This window comes from Coffea eugenioides, chromosome 10, assembly GCF_003713205.1.
Source record: "Coffea eugenioides isolate CCC68of chromosome 10, Ceug_1.0, whole genome shotgun sequence".
Taxonomy (NCBI): Eukaryota; Viridiplantae; Streptophyta; class Magnoliopsida; order Gentianales; family Rubiaceae; genus Coffea; species Coffea eugenioides.
Window position 1 is genome coordinate 18,542,487 of NC_040044.1, and position 17,999 is coordinate 18,560,485.

Below are 17,999 nucleotides of genomic sequence, written 5' to 3' on the forward strand. Positions count from 1 at the left end.
CTATTGTCGGTTTATAAAGAATTTCTCAAGAATTGCGGGACCCCTAACGAATTTGACCAAGAAACAAGGGAAATATATTTGGGCTGATAGGTGTGAAACAAGTTTCCAGAAGTTTAAGAAGCAATTGACCATGACACCAGTGTTAGATTTGCCGAATGGGAAGGATAGCTATACGGTGTATACTGATGTTTCGAGAGAAGGATTAGGGTGTGTTTTAATGCAAAATAGGAATGTGATTGCCTACGCTTCTCGGAAGTTGAAGTCTCATGAACAAAACTATCCAACCCATGATTTAGAGCTTGCAGCAGTTGTGTTTGCTTTGAAGAAATGCAGCATTATTTATACGAGGTGACATTTGAAGTATATATAGACCATAAGAGCCTTAAGTACTTATTTTCTCAGAAGGAGCTAAATCTGAGACAACGTCGGTAGGTGGAGTTCTTAGAAGACTATGATTGTACCATTAATTATCATCCAGAAAAGACCAATGTTGTAGCAGATGTGTTAAGTCAAAAGGCTCAATTAGCAAGTTTAATGGTGGGAGAGTGGAGCTTGTTAGAGGATGTCTCCGAATGGAAGCCCCGTCTTGAACCAAAGAAAGTAATTTTTGGAAATATTAAGGTAAAGTCGACGATGTTGGACCGAATTAAAGAGGGCCAAATGAAACAGCCAACGGTACAAAAGTGGGTGGAAAGAGTAAAGAAAGGAGAATTGCCTGATTTTAACCTAAATCCTGATGAAATTCTAAAATTTCGAAATTGCGTCGTTGTACCCAAGGATGAAGAACTGAAAAGGGAGATTTTGGAGGAATCTCACCGTTCTAGGTACACGATATATCCAGGTAGTGGCAAGATGTACCAAGATCTCAAAAGTCTGTATTAGTGGGATAATATGAAGGCGGAGATTGCCCAGTTTGTTTAAAGGTGCCTTACGTGTCAACAAGTGAAAACTGAGCATCAAAGACCGTCGGTCTGTTACAGCCTTTAGAGATGCCTGAATGGAAATGGGAGCACAAAATGATGGATTTTGTATCAGGGTTGCCACGAACTCAAAAAGGTCATGATGCGATTTGAGTGATAGTGGACCGATTAACTAAGACTACACACTTCCTTCCAGTTAATATGAAATACTCTTAGGAGAAACTTGTCAAACTCTATATGGACAAAGTCGTGAGATTACACGGGGTACCAGTAAGTATAGTATCCGATAGAGATCCTAGGTTTGTATCTCGACTCTGGCAGAAACTACAAGAGGCTCTAGGAACTAAATTGAGTTATAGTACAACGTATCATCCTCAAACTGATGGACAATCTGAGAGAACCATTCAAACTCTTGAGGATATGCTGAGAGCCTATCTAGTAGATTTTGGAGGGAGTTGGAGCCAATATCTAGCTCTGGTTGAGTTCGCATATAACAACAGTATCACTCTTTTATTCAAATGGCCTCATATGAAGCACTTTATGGATAAAGATGTCGATCACCAATCCATTAGGATGAAGAAAGAGAGAGGAAGATCACAGATCCAGCCACAATTCCATGGGTTGAGAAGGCTTACAAAAGGGTAAAAGTGATACGTCAGAACCTTCAAACGACCCAAAGTCGACAAAAGAGCTATACCGATCATCGAAGGAAGGATTTGAAATTTGAGATAGGGGATAAGGTGTTTCTTAGGGTTACTCCATTGAAAGGAAAGATTAAAACAGGAAAGGGGAAGAAGTTGCAACCAAAATATATAGGACCTTTTAGTATGCTCTAGCGGATAGGAAAGGTAGCTTATCGATTAGAGTTACCAGCTAGTTTATTTCGGATCCATGATGTTTTTCATGTTTCTTTGCTTAAGAAATATCACCCGGATCCGACTCATGTTTTGTCACCGGAAGATATTGAACTGGACGAGTCTTTAACATACGAAGAACGACCCATTCGAGTATTAGATCGGAAGGTGAAGGACTTGAGAACTAAACAAATTCCACTGGTTAAGGTTCTATGGAGATATCATGAGGTGGAGGAAGCAACTTTGGAGCTAGAGAAGGACATGCGAGAAAAATGCCCTGAACTATTTGCGAATAAAGTTATGAATTTCGATGTCGAAATTCTTTTAAGGGGGAGAGAGTGTGAGAACTCGCAAAATTCTTCATATTTTCTTCAAAATTCCCTTTTATTTTGAATAAATTACTTTATAATAGCTTTACTACTCATTTACTCCCTCAATAGTTGCAATAAATCATCGAATAAAGAGTTTTACCTTTAGTTTCGTAGTTGGCGTAAATTATGATTTTTGCGTATTTCGATAGTGTGATTATTTAGTGAGACGTGTGTATTAAATTCGGTAGCTAAGAGTGAGTTTTAGATAAGAGAAAATATATGATTAGAAGTGATAATAATAAGTTAGTGAATCATAAGTGAAAACCCTAGTACGGGCGAATTAATGAAAAAACGGTTCGAACCGACGTACACCGATTGCTACCGATTGAGTGCTCCACTTGAACACCACTTTATTACCTTAATTTTCTAGCTATTATTTCAGAAATATCAGCCTTTCAATAGCCTTAAATTGACGAAAATTTTGACCAAGAAAAGAGGGGAAAAAGAAAAAAATTTGAGCTTTAATCTTGCGGCGACACTTGGCGGCAATCCATCCAACTTTGACCAAACCAATTCCTATCTTCTTATCTTTCTTTTAGCTTTGTTTCTTCTTCATTTCTGACTTGTTGGCTGAGATTCAAGAGAGAAAAACAAACAAGAGAGAAACTAGTAACTTCCACCTTGAATCAAGCTTGTTTGAGCGGAATCGACGAAACTAAACCGATTAACCTTTCCTTTTGGTGCTTGGAAGACTTGGGGTGCTGAAATTTTGGGGAGAAAGTGGTTTGTTTCTCACTTACAAGGGGCTTTGGGAAGATATCATGCTTGAACTTGCTTTACTTTTGTTAATTTTGCTAAAGTTGGGAATAGAAGTTCTTAATATTGGATTTTGATGGTTGAATTCTTAGTTGTGATGATATAATGGAATGTTTAGCCAGGGTTTGCAATTTTCAGCCTTGATTATCATTTTTTACCTAATAATTTATGGTATTGAGGTAGGAAATGAATGTGGTGAAGTGTTTGGATATGAATTTCTAGAGTAAAAGTTCAATTTTAACAATCATAGTGATTCTGCCCTGTTTTTGGAACCAAAATGACCTGCATATTCGTCCATGATAAAGGCTGAATCAGGTCTTCCTCAAAACATAAAAGTTGTATGGAATTGCGTTAAATAGCTACCTGTAAAATTTCAGCTCAATCATAGTACTGTAGAATGTAAAATGACTAAAATACCCCTGACTGCCCAAATGCCTGTTTAATGGACAGCTTTCTGTTTTCTCTGAGATTTCACATTTTGACCTTGAAAATGAAAGAATTGGGTGTCAATGTCTTTATAGGAAATGTAGGTATCTGTCTTAGCTTCAAAACTCCATAAAATTTACCCCTATCGGATAAGCGTAGCTTCAGTTGTGACTAAAATGCTGAGAGATGTCAAACCTGCTGCTTAGCTATTTGTCTTTAAAACTAGTTTCTAGCTTCTAGCTTTGATTTGGTTGGTTGCATTGCTCGACTTGACTTATATTTGGATGACATTGAGCTGAGTTGAAGAGCTATTGTGTTAATCTTATTTATGTATGGAATTGGGCTGAGTTGAGGAAAATAATGAAGCCATAACTGGCTGGAAAATAGCGAAATACAAAGGGCATGCCGCCCAAATTTTCACTTGAGGGTTAGGTACATGTACTCGCGACTTGAGCGAAGATTTGAGGTCGAATTGAAATTGGATTGGCTAAGGTATTCAAGTCTTCTTTCGTAGAGGTATATAAACTGAAATTTGACCCAAACTTGTATCCTTGGAAAAATGAAAGTAGCGACCACTCGGAATATGTTTTCCTCGTCCTTTAGGCCATTTTTCGAACTTAAACATTTTAACTGCTTCCTTACCGAAACTAAAAGAGCAAGCATGAGTTTTCTAGGGTGTGATAAGTAATATGAATATTACCCAAATGAGTTTCAGTTATTTGATTTTCGTTAAACGAAACGATTAAGTTTCGTACCCTGATTGATTTCAAGCTCTTAAACGATGTTTTATCGCAGATTTGGACTCCAAACAAGAAGTAATACCTGAACGTGATCCTAAGAAGCACTAAATCATTGGTGAGTGCTTCCAATTACCTGATTGAACTTGGCACTTGTTTTCAATACTTGACCAATATGATCGAATGATATTTGATTGGTATGGTCGGGCAAAGGTGTACTTTATCGCACTTACCCTAATGTGATATATTCTCGTTTATTGGCTGCCATTGACTTGATGTACTTGTATATGATTCATATCTTGTCTGGAATTCTAGAAACCCTGTGGTTAGTTAATTGAGTCGAGCCGGCAAGGGCTTGGTCGATTAGATAACGAACCCTGGGCTTTAGTTTTGTCGAGTGGAGTGTTATCTCCTCGACTAATTGGTATACTCGAGTATTACCACCAGTGTTTATCTTGGAGTTCGGGCTCGGTAACGCGTTTGGTTGGTGGACGGAGATTGGAGTTAAGTGGTGTACTACTGGACTGGTTACCGTACTTGAAAGTTGATGGAGTGTCAACTACTACTTGATCAAGCTATGGTGGAGCTAGTTTGCAAAAGCAACTGTATCCTTTTACTTGAAATGTGAATACCTAATATTTGGCCATCCGAAGTATTATTGTTCATTTTCTTGACTTGTTATACTCGCTACTTTGCCACTTTGATACTCTCACTTCTAATAAATGGTCAATTTACTATTTGGAGACTCACTGAGTTTTAACTCACTCTATTAGTTTTGTTTTTCTTACAGGGGATACGAGCGAGGCGTGAGACTGGTACAGGCTAGCGTAGTCTAGTTTTGAAAATTTTGTAATTGTACTCGCACTAGTCGCTCGATTAGGGTTGAATGTATTTAGAACTCCAATCTTTTGATGTATTTGGGATTGTATAGAAGTTTGACACAGAAATGAATGTATTTGTATGTTCCAAACTTGAAAACTGTTGTTCCATTTACATTCGAGGTCGTGAATTATTTTATTCGAGATAAGTGAGCGAATTCTGATGAGAGGTGGGCAGGCGGTCCGCTAAACTCTGGGGTACACCCTAGGGGGAGGTGGGTCGTCACAAGGTGTCTGTATCAATTTACATCAACCTGTTCCAGGTAAACAATTCCCTAAATCAGTTTTTGACAAGGAAGGGATGAGCCTCAAACTCACCAGAAAAATTATTGGTGAGATCAAGGGAATCATGATTAACACATTTCTCAACTTAGAATCCTATTCAATAAAGACCCTCGAGAGCATAAAGAAGATGCCACCAATCCATCCAATAGGGCCATTGTTAAACTTTAGTGGTGTTAAAAGTAACTAGCATGAAATTGATAGCATTTTGACATGGCTAGATGACCAGCCTAATTCATTCGTGATGTTCCTTTGCTTTGGTAGCTTTGGGTCTTTCTATGGTGACCAACTAAATGAAATTGCACATGCAATTGAGCATAGTGGATGCCAGTTCTTGTGGTCCTTACGAGGTGCTCCACCAAACATGTCTAGAGTATGTGAGTATGAAAATCCTGAAAAAGACCTGTCATAAGGTTCTTGGACCACACTTTCAGGATTGACAAAGTGATCAAATGGGCACCACAAGCACCAATTTTAGCCCATCCTGCTGTGCAAGGATTTGTGACACATTGCAGTTGGAACTTAGTGCTGGAAAGTGTATCATTTGAAGTGCCAGTAGCAATGTGGCCAATGTATGCTGAGCAGCAGATTAATGCCTTTTTGATAGTTAAGGATTTAGGCATAGCTGCAGAGATTAAAATGGATTACAATAATGATATTATGAATGAAAATGATGTTATTGTGAAATCTAATGAAATAGAGGATGGAATTCGACAATTGATGCAGCCAGACAGTGAAATAAGGAGAAAGGTGAAAGACTTGATGGAGAAGGCAAGAATACCCTTGGTGAAGGGCAGTTTTTTTTTTTTTGGGTAGAGGGTGGTTCTTCTTACACTTCCTTAGGAAGTTTAATTGAGGACTTCTACAACTTGTGTTAAGTATGTCATGGATCAAGTCTAAAATCATCATAGCTGATAAAATAAAATTTGTATGAGAATTTCAAGACAACATTGGCATGTAAGATTTGCAGATTTATTGTCTGTTCCATATGACTATAGTGTGTTTAATTTTTCTAACATGGAATGACCTATACTGTGGGATTGATTATCCAAAATTTTTATATATTTGTGTTCGATTTTCTGCTCTAATACCATGTGAAATTATTATGCAAATTCGGTAACATTGAATTTAAATACTAAACATCTTATTTACTTATTTAATTAATTAGTATGAAACCATTATCAGATTGTAGTTTCCAACAATCTACAAAGTCATGGAAATTTTGACATCAAGAATATACTTAGCAAAGATCATTCTCCTTATTCAAGTTTTTGCTTGATATTGGATCCAAAGATGTGAGGATTCTTGAACTTTGAATATGTCCAATATGTTTTTGCTTGATATCAAACCCCAAAGGTGTGACAACTCTTTGAATACTTTCAGTATATCTAATATCTACATTACCGTGATTCATAATTAGTGACTTTTGGCTAATGGATAAGATTAGGAGAAATAAATGAAGGAGAATGCTACATACAAGATTTAAAATATATAATAAAAAAAGATGTATCTCCCAGATCTGCACTAAAAATAGACATTATTCTTCCACCACTAGAAATGTCATATAAGCACATTATAATAAATATATATATATATTGGCTTTTTGTAGCAATACTCAAAGTTCAAATGGTTAGAAAAGGTCATTCAAGAAATTGTAGCCTTGGATTAGGAGTGAAACAACTTTCAGTTCAAATCTTGATAATAGAGTACCTAAGTTCAATTCTCACAAGTTGTGTATTTTTTTTTGGTGGGTAGGGGGAGGGGGGACAATTGACAAGTTGTTTGTCAGATGAATCTAACTTCAAGCTGCGTTCATCTCACCATTTGCAAGTTAGCTCATAATCTTAGTGAGTTGCAATGCGTTAGTACTAATCCCACCATTGTGGGCTAATTGTAGTGTTCTTGGGAAGAATAAACATTCAAAACCTAGTCTAATGAGAATTTACAAATTCTACTCATTAAATATATGGCTTAAAACACAACAGTTAGAAAAATTTCCTTCTCACACTCCACATGCAACTCGTTGATTTGCTTCTTAGTTTTGTTATAATCTTCGTGTATGCTATTTCTATGCTTGTAGGTTGACCATATTCTCAGAGTAACACTAATATGCTTATCAATCTACTCTATGCTATATTTTTAAACTTGGAGTGGATCGGTCAGTCTGACCGATTGAATCAAGAACCAACCAAATATCTAGTCCTAGTCCCTAAATAGCTTGTCAAAAACTCAGTCAAATCTAGTCAAAAACCAAGTTTGATTGGAAACCAATAAAACCAGTGAAACCTAGGTTTTGTTATCTTTTTTTTCTTTGCTGTATTTTTTTCCATTGCTAATTTCTTTTTTTCCCAAAATTTTCTTTATCTTTAAAAATTTCATCTCCCCAACAATCTAGTGATATGTATTTGAAATCACAAGCAAAAAGTTCTAAGAAAATAGCAAAAAAATAAGAGAGGAAATAGATCTATGAATGAATATATCTTTGTTGTCATCTTTCAAAAATATAGATCTAAAGAAAAAAGAAGAAACAGAGAAATTAACAAAAGACAATGAACTATTCGTAAGGATTTGATATGTTCTAAATAGGTTGCAATTCATCAACATTAATTTGTACATTTTAAAACAGAATTACAATATTTGGTTATTGCTCCTTATAGCCCATCTATGTCAATTGTACTAGAGTTATGTGTAGTTATCTAGACAATACATATTTAAATTTTGTTTTGTTAGCCAAATCATGGCCATATCTTAGTTTAGGACAATCAAAGAGACAATTGCAATTGAATTTCCTATTCTCTGAGTAAAATGTGCTTTAAACAAATTTTAGAAAGAGAACAGAGAAAGAAAAGTGGCAAAATTTATTTGGCCTCTATTGTCTTGAAGAGTTGAGTAGCAAACAAAAGTGCGAAAGGGCATCAATGAAGAAGTTTATATTTGTTTGACAAAAACTAAGGTTGTTGACTAATTTCTTTGTCTACAAGACTCTTTCAGCAAAGCCATGACCTCTTTTTCCAATTTTAAACTCTATCTTTTAAGACTTCAACATCATTTCAAGATGTTAATAAGCATCCTAGATAGACAACACCATTAATTGAAATCCATCAAAATGGTTAGATTCCACTTTCTAGAACTCGATAATGATGAAATAGAGTTGGTTTTCATTCCTTTGCCCCTTACAGGTCACTTGGCGTCTAATACCGTGTTAAAGTACTATGCAAACTCCCTAACATTGAATTTAAATACCAAACATCTTATTTACTTATCCAATTAATTTCTATGAAACCACTATTGGATTGTATATTCCAACATTATGTATTGAACACAAACTCAAGAAATTTTGACATCGAGAATATATTTAGCAAAGATCTTTCTCCCCGTTCAGGGTTTTGCTTGATAATGGATCCAAAGATGTAAGGATCCTTTGAATACATCCAATATGTTTTTGCTTGATATCAAACGCAAAGATCACAACTCCTCAAGTACTTTTAGTATATCCAATGTCTACATGTACCATGAAATTACATCATTTAGAGTTTTTTGGCTAATAGATGATATTAGGAGAATTAAACAAGGGCATTATACTCGAGCTCAAGCTCGATGGTCATTCACAGTGCTCGAACTTGAATGAGCTCCTTATACTACGCTTGAGCTCGACGAAGCAGCATATTCCAGACTCGAGCTTGGCTCGTTGGAGATCAAGCCAATATCGAGCTCACGTAGAGCTCGATTACGGAATTTCCTGCGGAGATTCTATATAACTAATTGCATGTACATCCTGTTGAAGTTCATTTAACCACAAAAAATGTGACATACCCAAGGCCTAAAAGTGAAGATAATCCACACCAAACGAAAGATTCCAACTCAAAAGTGTCGAGCCAAAACAAGCACAAATGAGAGCTAACATCAACTTGCCGCAGTCCAACTTATACAAGTAAAATAGCATCTTAATTTTTAAACAATAGGCAATGGCCAAATGGAGTAGATTTAGTAGCAAGTGAAACCCCTTCAACCAACAATAGCCCCTTAAATGCTTTTTTGTACCCATTATGAAGCTCAAGAGACCAATCTGTGCATAAATATAATACAGTCAACACCAATCTATCCATAAGGAAGCTTCAACAATCTAATAACATCATAAAACATGAGTTTCAACAATATAATCTATTCTAAGTTCGTCCATGATCCAAATTCATATTTTCAACTTTCCAACAATCCAACATCATATAATCAACTAAAATAAAATTGGTATTTTTGCTCTCTAAATTTGGACAAAATTGCAAACAAAATAAGAACACTAAATGACTAAAATAAAATTTTTCAAAGAAGCACAAATGAAGTGCACCTGAATAGCTAAATCTAGCATCTCATACATTTGGAAGCTTGTATTCTTTCAGCATCTTTTGTGGCTGCATTGAGATGTTGGAAGTTCGAATAAACAAGTCACTATAAAATCAATTAAGTAACTTATAACTACTAATTTATGAAGAAATAACAAAAGCATAAAGGTGAAACTTACTTTCACTTTCTTTTTGACTCCCGTGCAAATTTCTACACCAATTGCCCACACGCAATAAGATTTGAATTATCTTTGGAGCACGTGAGACTCGATAGGAATCAATCACCCTAGTCCCAACACTAAAGGTGGCCTCGGATGCTATGATAGTGATGGAAATGGCCTATATATCAACAGCCAACTCAGAACATATAGAACCGAGTATGCAAACCAGTTGGTCCTCCACCCATCTAAGCAATCGAACTCCTTTGGATTTTGTCCACTTGGCTAGCTAGACTTGTCTAAATAGTCCAGCAATTCAGACTTGTGGGGCTCATTGGTCTTGAGTTCGCCATAACACTCATCCAAGTCATCCCAACATTCTGCTAAAGGTCGAGAAGGATAGTGGCTAGAAGCTGAAGTATTTGTTGAAGTCTCTGAACGTGCACTTGCACTATTAGCCATAGCAACATACTCTTCATAAAGGTCAAAGATGGCTTTCCAAACTTTTGTAATATTCTCTTGAGTCTCACAATGCGAGTACATTTTAGGAAAGGCGAACTCAATTGCTCGTATTTTCTGCCTTGGATTTAAAATAGCTGCAACGGACATCAATAAAATGCATTTGCTCCAGTATATATCAAACTTTAGCTTCATTCTTGTAATCATTACTTGGACAAAATCATCTTCGTCATTCACTCTTGCATCCAACAATTTCTTAACCTTCAAGACCTCTAAGAGGCACTACAAGAAAAAAGATCATTAGTGACAACATTTCTGTGTGACGACAAAAAGTCGTCACAAAATGAGGTTGTTTAGTCACGACTTTGAAGGTTGTCACAATTGACTCAAAGCAACTGAGTTTTCAGTGACAACCTTTAATTGTCGTCACAAAACTACTTCGCGCCATGGGACTTGGAAGGCACGAGATTTGCGATAGTGACGACTTGATAAATGTTGTCAGTAATTCTACCGCTTTCTTTAACAACATTTCATTGTTGTCACTGTTTATATTTACTGACGACCAATTTTTGTCAGTAAAACTATAACGTAGTTAGTGACAACATAAGTATCATCACTAACTTGAACATCTCTAATGCATTTATTTAATTGTGAGCCTTAATATTAATTTATTTTTTTTAAAATTTGATGATTTATTAACTATGACTTTATTTAATTGTGAGCCTCAATATTAATTTAATTTTTTTAAAATTTGATGATTTATTAAACTAGTCATAGTTACTTAAATATTAATTTAATTTTTTAAAAATTTGATGATTTATTAAACTAGTCATAGTTACTCAATAGGTTTTTAACTGAAAAAAATTAATGAAAGTTTCTAGTTAGAACAACTATATAAACTATTACAACTTGAGAAAGAATATATTTACTAGTTCTTTGAATTTAGCAAAAAATTTTCATCCATTATAATTTTTTGATAAATATGTTAAGAAGTAGTGATTAGAAATACATTAGTAAATTTAATTAAAATTTGAAGCTAAAAATTCACTTGTAATATTAATATCGGATCAACTGTTTGATGTCATAAAAAATTAACTATTTGAAGCAGATCCAAGGTGCATTTACCGCTTGTAATATTTCAACATAATTTTCTCATCCATTATGAATATTTTCACAAAAATATTTAAAAGTAGCAAGTAATATTATATTTGTAAAATATTAATTCAACTAAAATGTTGGAAACTAAAAAACGTTGATTGAAATTTTGGTACTGAACAAGTAAGGGGGAAATATAAGGAATTGAAATTTCATTCAAAGTCAATATTTTGAGGAGAGGCGCGGAAACACTTAGAACACTTAGAACCAAATAGCCAACACTACCAGTATCCTAAAGCCAACACTACCAGTATCACCGAACAAAACACCAGCAGTATCCTAAAGCCAACAGCCAACACTTAGAACCAACCGTAGCACACTGCTCCTTATCTCTGCCGAAACATCTCCTCGCCACTCCTAATTGATCTTGGCTCGGAAATGATCAAATAGAAGACCACATTTAGCAGCAACTCTCTACCAAAAAGGTATGCCGATTCTCGGCGGAAGAAATCAGAAAATGAAGGAGGGCAGCGGACAAGGATTAGCAAAGAGAAAAACTATCGGGCAAGCCAACGGAAAAGAGAGGGAGCTTCGGCTGAGGAAAGAATAGCTACGAAAAGAGGAAAAAAAGAGGGAAGGAAAAGGAGAGCGGCGGAAAAGAAAAAAAGCAAAAGGAGAGAGTTGAAGTCAGAGAGAGGTAGACTAAGAGAAGAAAGGAAAACAGAGAGGAAACTATGGCAGAAATAGAGCAAAAGTAAACCCCAGAAACCCTAGTCGACGGTGAGGTGAAGGAATCGTCCACTCAAGACATGAAAATAGTCGAACCCCAAGCTGATGATGCTGCTGTTGGCGGTGCCGGCAGTTTAAAGCGCGTCAGAGATGAAGCTGACGAGGAGGGAGAGAACAACGAAGATGTCAAGAAGTTGAAGGCTGATGATAAGCACGTAGAAGAGGAGAGAGGCAGTTCAACGGCTTGATTGATGTCTACCCCAGCGGTCCTCATTGGATGCTTGCCTTGGAGAATTTTGCTTTGGCGAAACCGTGAGAGGTAATTTCTTCGTTTGCAGTTCAGTCTTCCTTCTGTGTTTTACGTAGCCCGTGAATATATGTGTTTTATATGATGCTGGGATTGAAATCCATTTTGTTCTGATGAATTTTGGGGCTAGATATAATATCACTTGAACAAAGAATCATTGAAATTTTTAATGCCCATGACCTGTTTGATAAAAAGCCCGAACGAAAGTTTTGAACCAAAAGAGGGGATTTTGTGCTTTTTTATTCAATAGGGACTCTGGCCAGTCCAAAGTTAGGCAGAATCCTTGCGTTTGCTAGTCGGGAAGAAAAAAAAAAGCCATGATTCTTGAAGTTGATTTTTCCACTTTTTCGTTGTTGCATTCCGCGATGTTCAGAGCATTTTTGCCGTGCGTTTGCTAAGTACAATTGTCATGTTGATTGTTCAGGATTTTAGATCATATGTGCCTTATGTGTTAAATTGAACTGAAAGCTCTTGCTTATTGAACAATTTTGGGGCCGATTAACTTCAATTGGAGCAAAAGTTTGATGAAATTTCTAATGCCCCAACCTGTTCGACGAAATGCCTAACTAGGTTCTGATTGAAAAATGTTTGCCCTGTTTGCTGGTTCACCGAGTAGCGTTTGGAACTAGAATGATATGATTTCTCCAAGTTGCCAGATTAGTTTGAGAATCTGAATGTAAATAGACAGCAATCTATTCGTTAATACTTATGGGCTGTTTTCTCTTGTTTATCTCTTCCATTTCATAGGTTCCCTCTGTTTCATGTCTCTCTTTGATAAATTAGTCAGATGTTGAGAATCTTTTTAATGAGCGTGATTCATGCCCAGAATGCACGTAACAAAAGTCTGCTGGATGGCAGTTTGTTGATGGGTGTTTCCTTTTCCTTGTTGGTTACTCACACGCCTATATGGCCGTCTTTCTTGATTCTCCTTCCTTGCATTCTGCTTGTGATGTCTTAAGTCCGTCTCTCATGTTTAACTTCGCTCTTGTTACATGAAGCAGTGAGTTCCGTTTAGCTGGAACCCTTTTTCTTTTATGCTTCACATTTCGCAATTCGTAAAGTCCGCGGCTTATAAATTTGTTGCACAGCAATTCACAAGCTCTATGTTCATTTGCATTTGTTAGCATTGAGGTTTATCCTTTGGGTTATGATCGTTTCATCATGATTAGTTTCCAGGTCTCCAAATGTATGAAGAAAATTTGTTGTTGTTTTCCTTTTTTGCTCACTTGCCGTTTTTTATGCTCCATGATGTTTCTTTTTCTCATTTTACTCTTGTTGTGAGTAAATCACCTTGAGTTTATAAAGTAAGTTCATACATAACTTTGCTATCACTACTGGTCGTTGTGGACAGAGTAGGAAGATTTGATATCTGCTTACTAATTTAGGTTAGAAATGAACAGCAAAAACAAAGTACTGATTTAGCTTTTTGAATACTTGCTAAACATTGATGTCATGCAATTTCCAATTAAGCCTAATGATTTGCTATGTGGTGTCCTGATTCTAGTTTTTCTGTTTTGCAATGACATTTAGGCTTTAAAGCTCAAACGGAAACTTTGATGGCTCCTAATTACCGCCTTTACTCTGGAAAATCCTTTCTTTCCTTGTTGAATTTTATCATGGCACTGTCTTCTTCATTCCCTTTGTCTCTCATGACCAAAGCTTCTGATTTCTTGTTAGAAATATGGTGCAGACAATTTGCTGTTCTGTCTCAAACCCTTCGTTTCTGAAATTAGCTCCTACTTAGTTGCCAAAAACTGTTGTTCTGATGATATGTAAAGTTACAGACGGAAATGGTAAAGTAATTCAAGTAAAGAACTAATTACTAGTAAATTAGCAAACATGAACCTGAAGAGGACCTAATTGTAGCGTTGATAGAATAACCATCTTCAAGAAGCCTTTTGATCAACCATGATGCCAAAAGTCCAGTTCCTTTTAACGAAATCACAAGTTTCCAGTTCCTTTTAAAGAAAGATATTTACACGGCCTTATTTCCATCTTCAAGGAAATTTTGTTGTTAGTGTAGAAAATTAGCAAATTGGGTGGATGAATCAAATAAGGACCAAACTAGTAATGTAAATATAGTTGAGGGACTCTTTCGATTTAAGTAAAAAAAAAAATGAGAGACTAAATTGGCTCATAATAAAGTGCAAACACTTTTTCAGCTTTGTTAAACTCGTCTAAAGGACTAAACTAACTCATAATAAATTTTGGAGACTAAATAATAGCTTATGGTTTTAATTGGTACTATTTAAATTAATATTTCCTACGCTCACAATATACATATATATATACATACACACATATACATACTAATGGACATGAATACATATAAAATTTGAATCTAAATTGTAAATTTTGAATATAAGATTCTAACTCAAGTGCTTCGAATGCAAAGGCTTACTATTCAAAAAAATACAAAGGCTTAAACCCTTACCAATTGAGTCACAATGCGTCGACATAATTTTAGTGCTTAGGTTTGTTTAATCACTTGCAACGTTCGATCTACATTTGTTGTGATTGCATGTAGAGAGAGAAGCACGTCTTTCAAAATTAACATACTAGTATAATGTTGAATCCCACACAATTTGACGAGGCCCACCCCCCTTCCCCCCCCCAACAACAACTAGCCTGAATTGAAAATTCTTTTATTTTATTGTTTTCTGTTTGTCAATTATATGCACTCACACACACACACATATTAATCAATTTCTGTTTTCAGTGTTGCTATTTACTTCAAGTTAGCATAAAGAGTATTAGGAAACTAAAATAAGAAAAGATCTACTATTTAGATATTGAGCGGAACAATAAGTAGAAGTTCCTTGCCAAGTGCCAATTATCAACCCGAGTAAAATAGAGAACAAAAAAAAAGGCACAAGAGTTTCTTGTTAACTAATACTCATGAGAAATATACATACCGAAATCTTCATTAATCAGAAACTTAAATTATACTTCACCACTCTAAAAACTTGTTTTGATTGGTGGTTTTGCAAATCATTGTATCAACTTGTCATTGCGCCATGTTGTCTAGTACATTTTTAGCACATTTAATTTTTTATCCAAATTTGGCTAAGGTTTCACCAAAGGCAACCTACAATAAGGACCATGCACTATTTTTGCATTGAATTTCACAGAATAGTCCCCTTTCATAATCTTCAATGGCATATGCCATCCAGCTACCAAAGTACATTGTTGGGGTAACCGCCTTCCTGATAAATGCAGACAAGTAATGCAAAATAATTTGTTTTGCAAAGCAAGTTGCTTTCCAAATTGCACATTGTGCCACAACTAATTATGTACCTTTGTTACATGACAATATTCACTGAACCTGGTATTGCCACTGACTACTGTCACAAATTAACACGGCCTTATTGGCTATATCCGAAAAGAATTGGCAACTTGTGATTAGTGAATGCTTGTATCCACCAATCCAAACTAAATCAAGATTAGTGAATGCTTGTTACTTTTGTTGTTTATTTAGCAATTAGAGACTGTTTTGCTTTTGTCACCTGATAACTTTACTACTTTATTGTAGATATATTGCTCATTTTGGAGGTTTCGAAGAAGATTAGCAGTACGGCTTACATGTCGGCTCAAAAACTGTGGTTATAGTGCTGTCTTAAGTTTAGAAAATGTTTCGGAAGCGCAGGAAATGTTTTGGGACTTGGAATATGTTTTTTAGTGCAGTCTTGACTTATATGAGTAGTATTTGTTCTACTCAAACTTATGAAACTATTTGTACTATGATGTTGCACTTATTTATGACATTTGAATATTTAATATGTTATTCTGGCATATTCTATTGTAACGAGTGCCGACGTTTGTTATTTATTAAACATTGTTGTTTTCATTTTTTAGATATTATTGTAGTAGGAAAGTCATGTGTAAGGTGTTGTAAATGAGTAGTATTTTTCTAGGCAAGATGTCTTTATTGACAATTGTTATTGTCACTCAATTAAAACTGTCTATTGATAAGGGATTGTTGCCACAGTTGATCAGGGGTTTCTTGACAACAAAGTTGTCACTAATTCCCCTATGCCCTCATTACCGTCCCTCCATGCATCACTGACAAGAGAAGGTGTCATCACTAGATTTATAGTTTTTACTGATGACATATGTTGTCATAAAAAATTTCCTTCACTGACGACTCTAAGGTCGTCACTGTATACTTTCATTTTTTACTGACGACATAGAATGTCATAAAAAAGCTTCTATTTACTGACGACTTTAAAGTCGTCACTGTATACTTTTACCGACGGAGATTCAGTGACGATCCTGCGACAATTGAAATGTTGTCAATAATGGTCATCAGTGACAACTTTTTGATTTTTTGTGACGAAAGGTAGTTATCACTGATGACCAAAATTCTTGTAGTGAGGAATAGGTTGGGGGTTGGATACTCACTCCCTGAAATTGTGTGTGTGGTTATATAGAATTTCTCAAAAATGGTGCAGACCTTTTCTACTTTTTTGCAATCATTAGTAGATGGACACAAATCATAAAAGGGCTCATAATCTTGGAAACGAGGAAAAACCTCCTTGTACTTCACAGCACAACTCAACATCTCGTATGTGGAGTTCAATCTTGTCCTACAGTCGTGGAGCAATTTTTTTCCAAGAATTTGAAGTTGTTGAGCAATTTCTGCAAATAGCAATGCCTTAGCATCGGATTTGTTCACAAAATCCACATTGTCCCTGATATTTTCACAGGTATCCACTATCTTCTTCAGGCCATCTTGAACCATAAGGTTCAAGACATGGGTGCAACAATGGATATGAAATAGTTTTCCTCCACCTAGTAGTTTCTTGCATCTGCTAAAGTCATCTTTCAACAATCTCATGGCCACATCATTACTGGCAGCATTGTTGACTGAAATAGTATGGATTTTCTACTCAATTCCCCACTTCTTCGTACATTTGAAGAGGGCAGCAGAAATCTCAACTCTGCATCGAGGTGGTGGGGTATGAATGAAACTTAACACCCTTGTTTGAAGTTTCCAACTAGCATCAATCCAATTGTGAGGACCCGTAATTTTCTTAATTTCTAGATTTTATTTTCTTTTACTTGCACGTTTTTCCACATTTTCTTTATCCGGAAAATTTTAAAAATAATTTTTATGAGTAAATATAGTTTTTAAATGATTTTTCTAGTATCGGTTAGTTTTTGAGAAATTAAGAACGTATACCGGACGTGGGACCCACTAGTGCAAAAAGCTCGGAAAAATTCGGCCAGTTAGGGTAAGTTTTGGATACAGGGTTTAATTTAGCAGGTGTTAAGAGATGATTAGAGGTTACCAAATGGATTAAGGTTGGAGAGACAAAAGGGTAGAGTAGCATTAATGAGAGTGACAAGTGTCACTTTGTGATTTGGTTGGACTTTGACCTTTGGACCAACTTTATCAATAAATCAAAATTGACCAAAAACCATCTTTAATTTGCAATCTCTTGGCCGGCTCTCTTCAAGGGAAAAGAAGAAAAACCTCTCCAAATTTCTTAGCTCTAATCTTGCTCAATCTTTCATTCCAACCGGTTAATCTTCAAATTACTCCATAAAACCTCTTAGTTTAGTGGTATTAAGGTTGGTTGTGAAGTGGTTTGGAGGAGCAAGGTGCTAAATTGGGTCTTTTCTTGGGTTTGCAAGGTATGTGACCAAGGAACCTTCCCTTTGATCCTAATAATGTTCCATTTGTACCT

At 35.8% G+C, this 17,999-nt stretch overlaps 1 protein-coding gene across 1 annotated transcript; it reads left to right on the top strand.

The window, feature by feature from the left end:
* Window positions 1–534: 534 nt before the first annotated feature.
* On the top strand, window positions 535–6,523 carry LOC113750539 (anthocyanidin 3-O-glucosyltransferase 1-like). The gene is made up of 3 exons (XM_027294501.1): window positions 535–854; window positions 5,659–5,995; window positions 6,410–6,523. The coding sequence occupies exons 1-3, from the start codon at window positions 535–537 to the stop codon at window positions 6,521–6,523; spliced, it is 771 nt and encodes a 256-aa protein (XP_027150302.1).
* The last annotated feature ends 11,476 nt before the right edge of the window (window positions 6,524–17,999 follow it).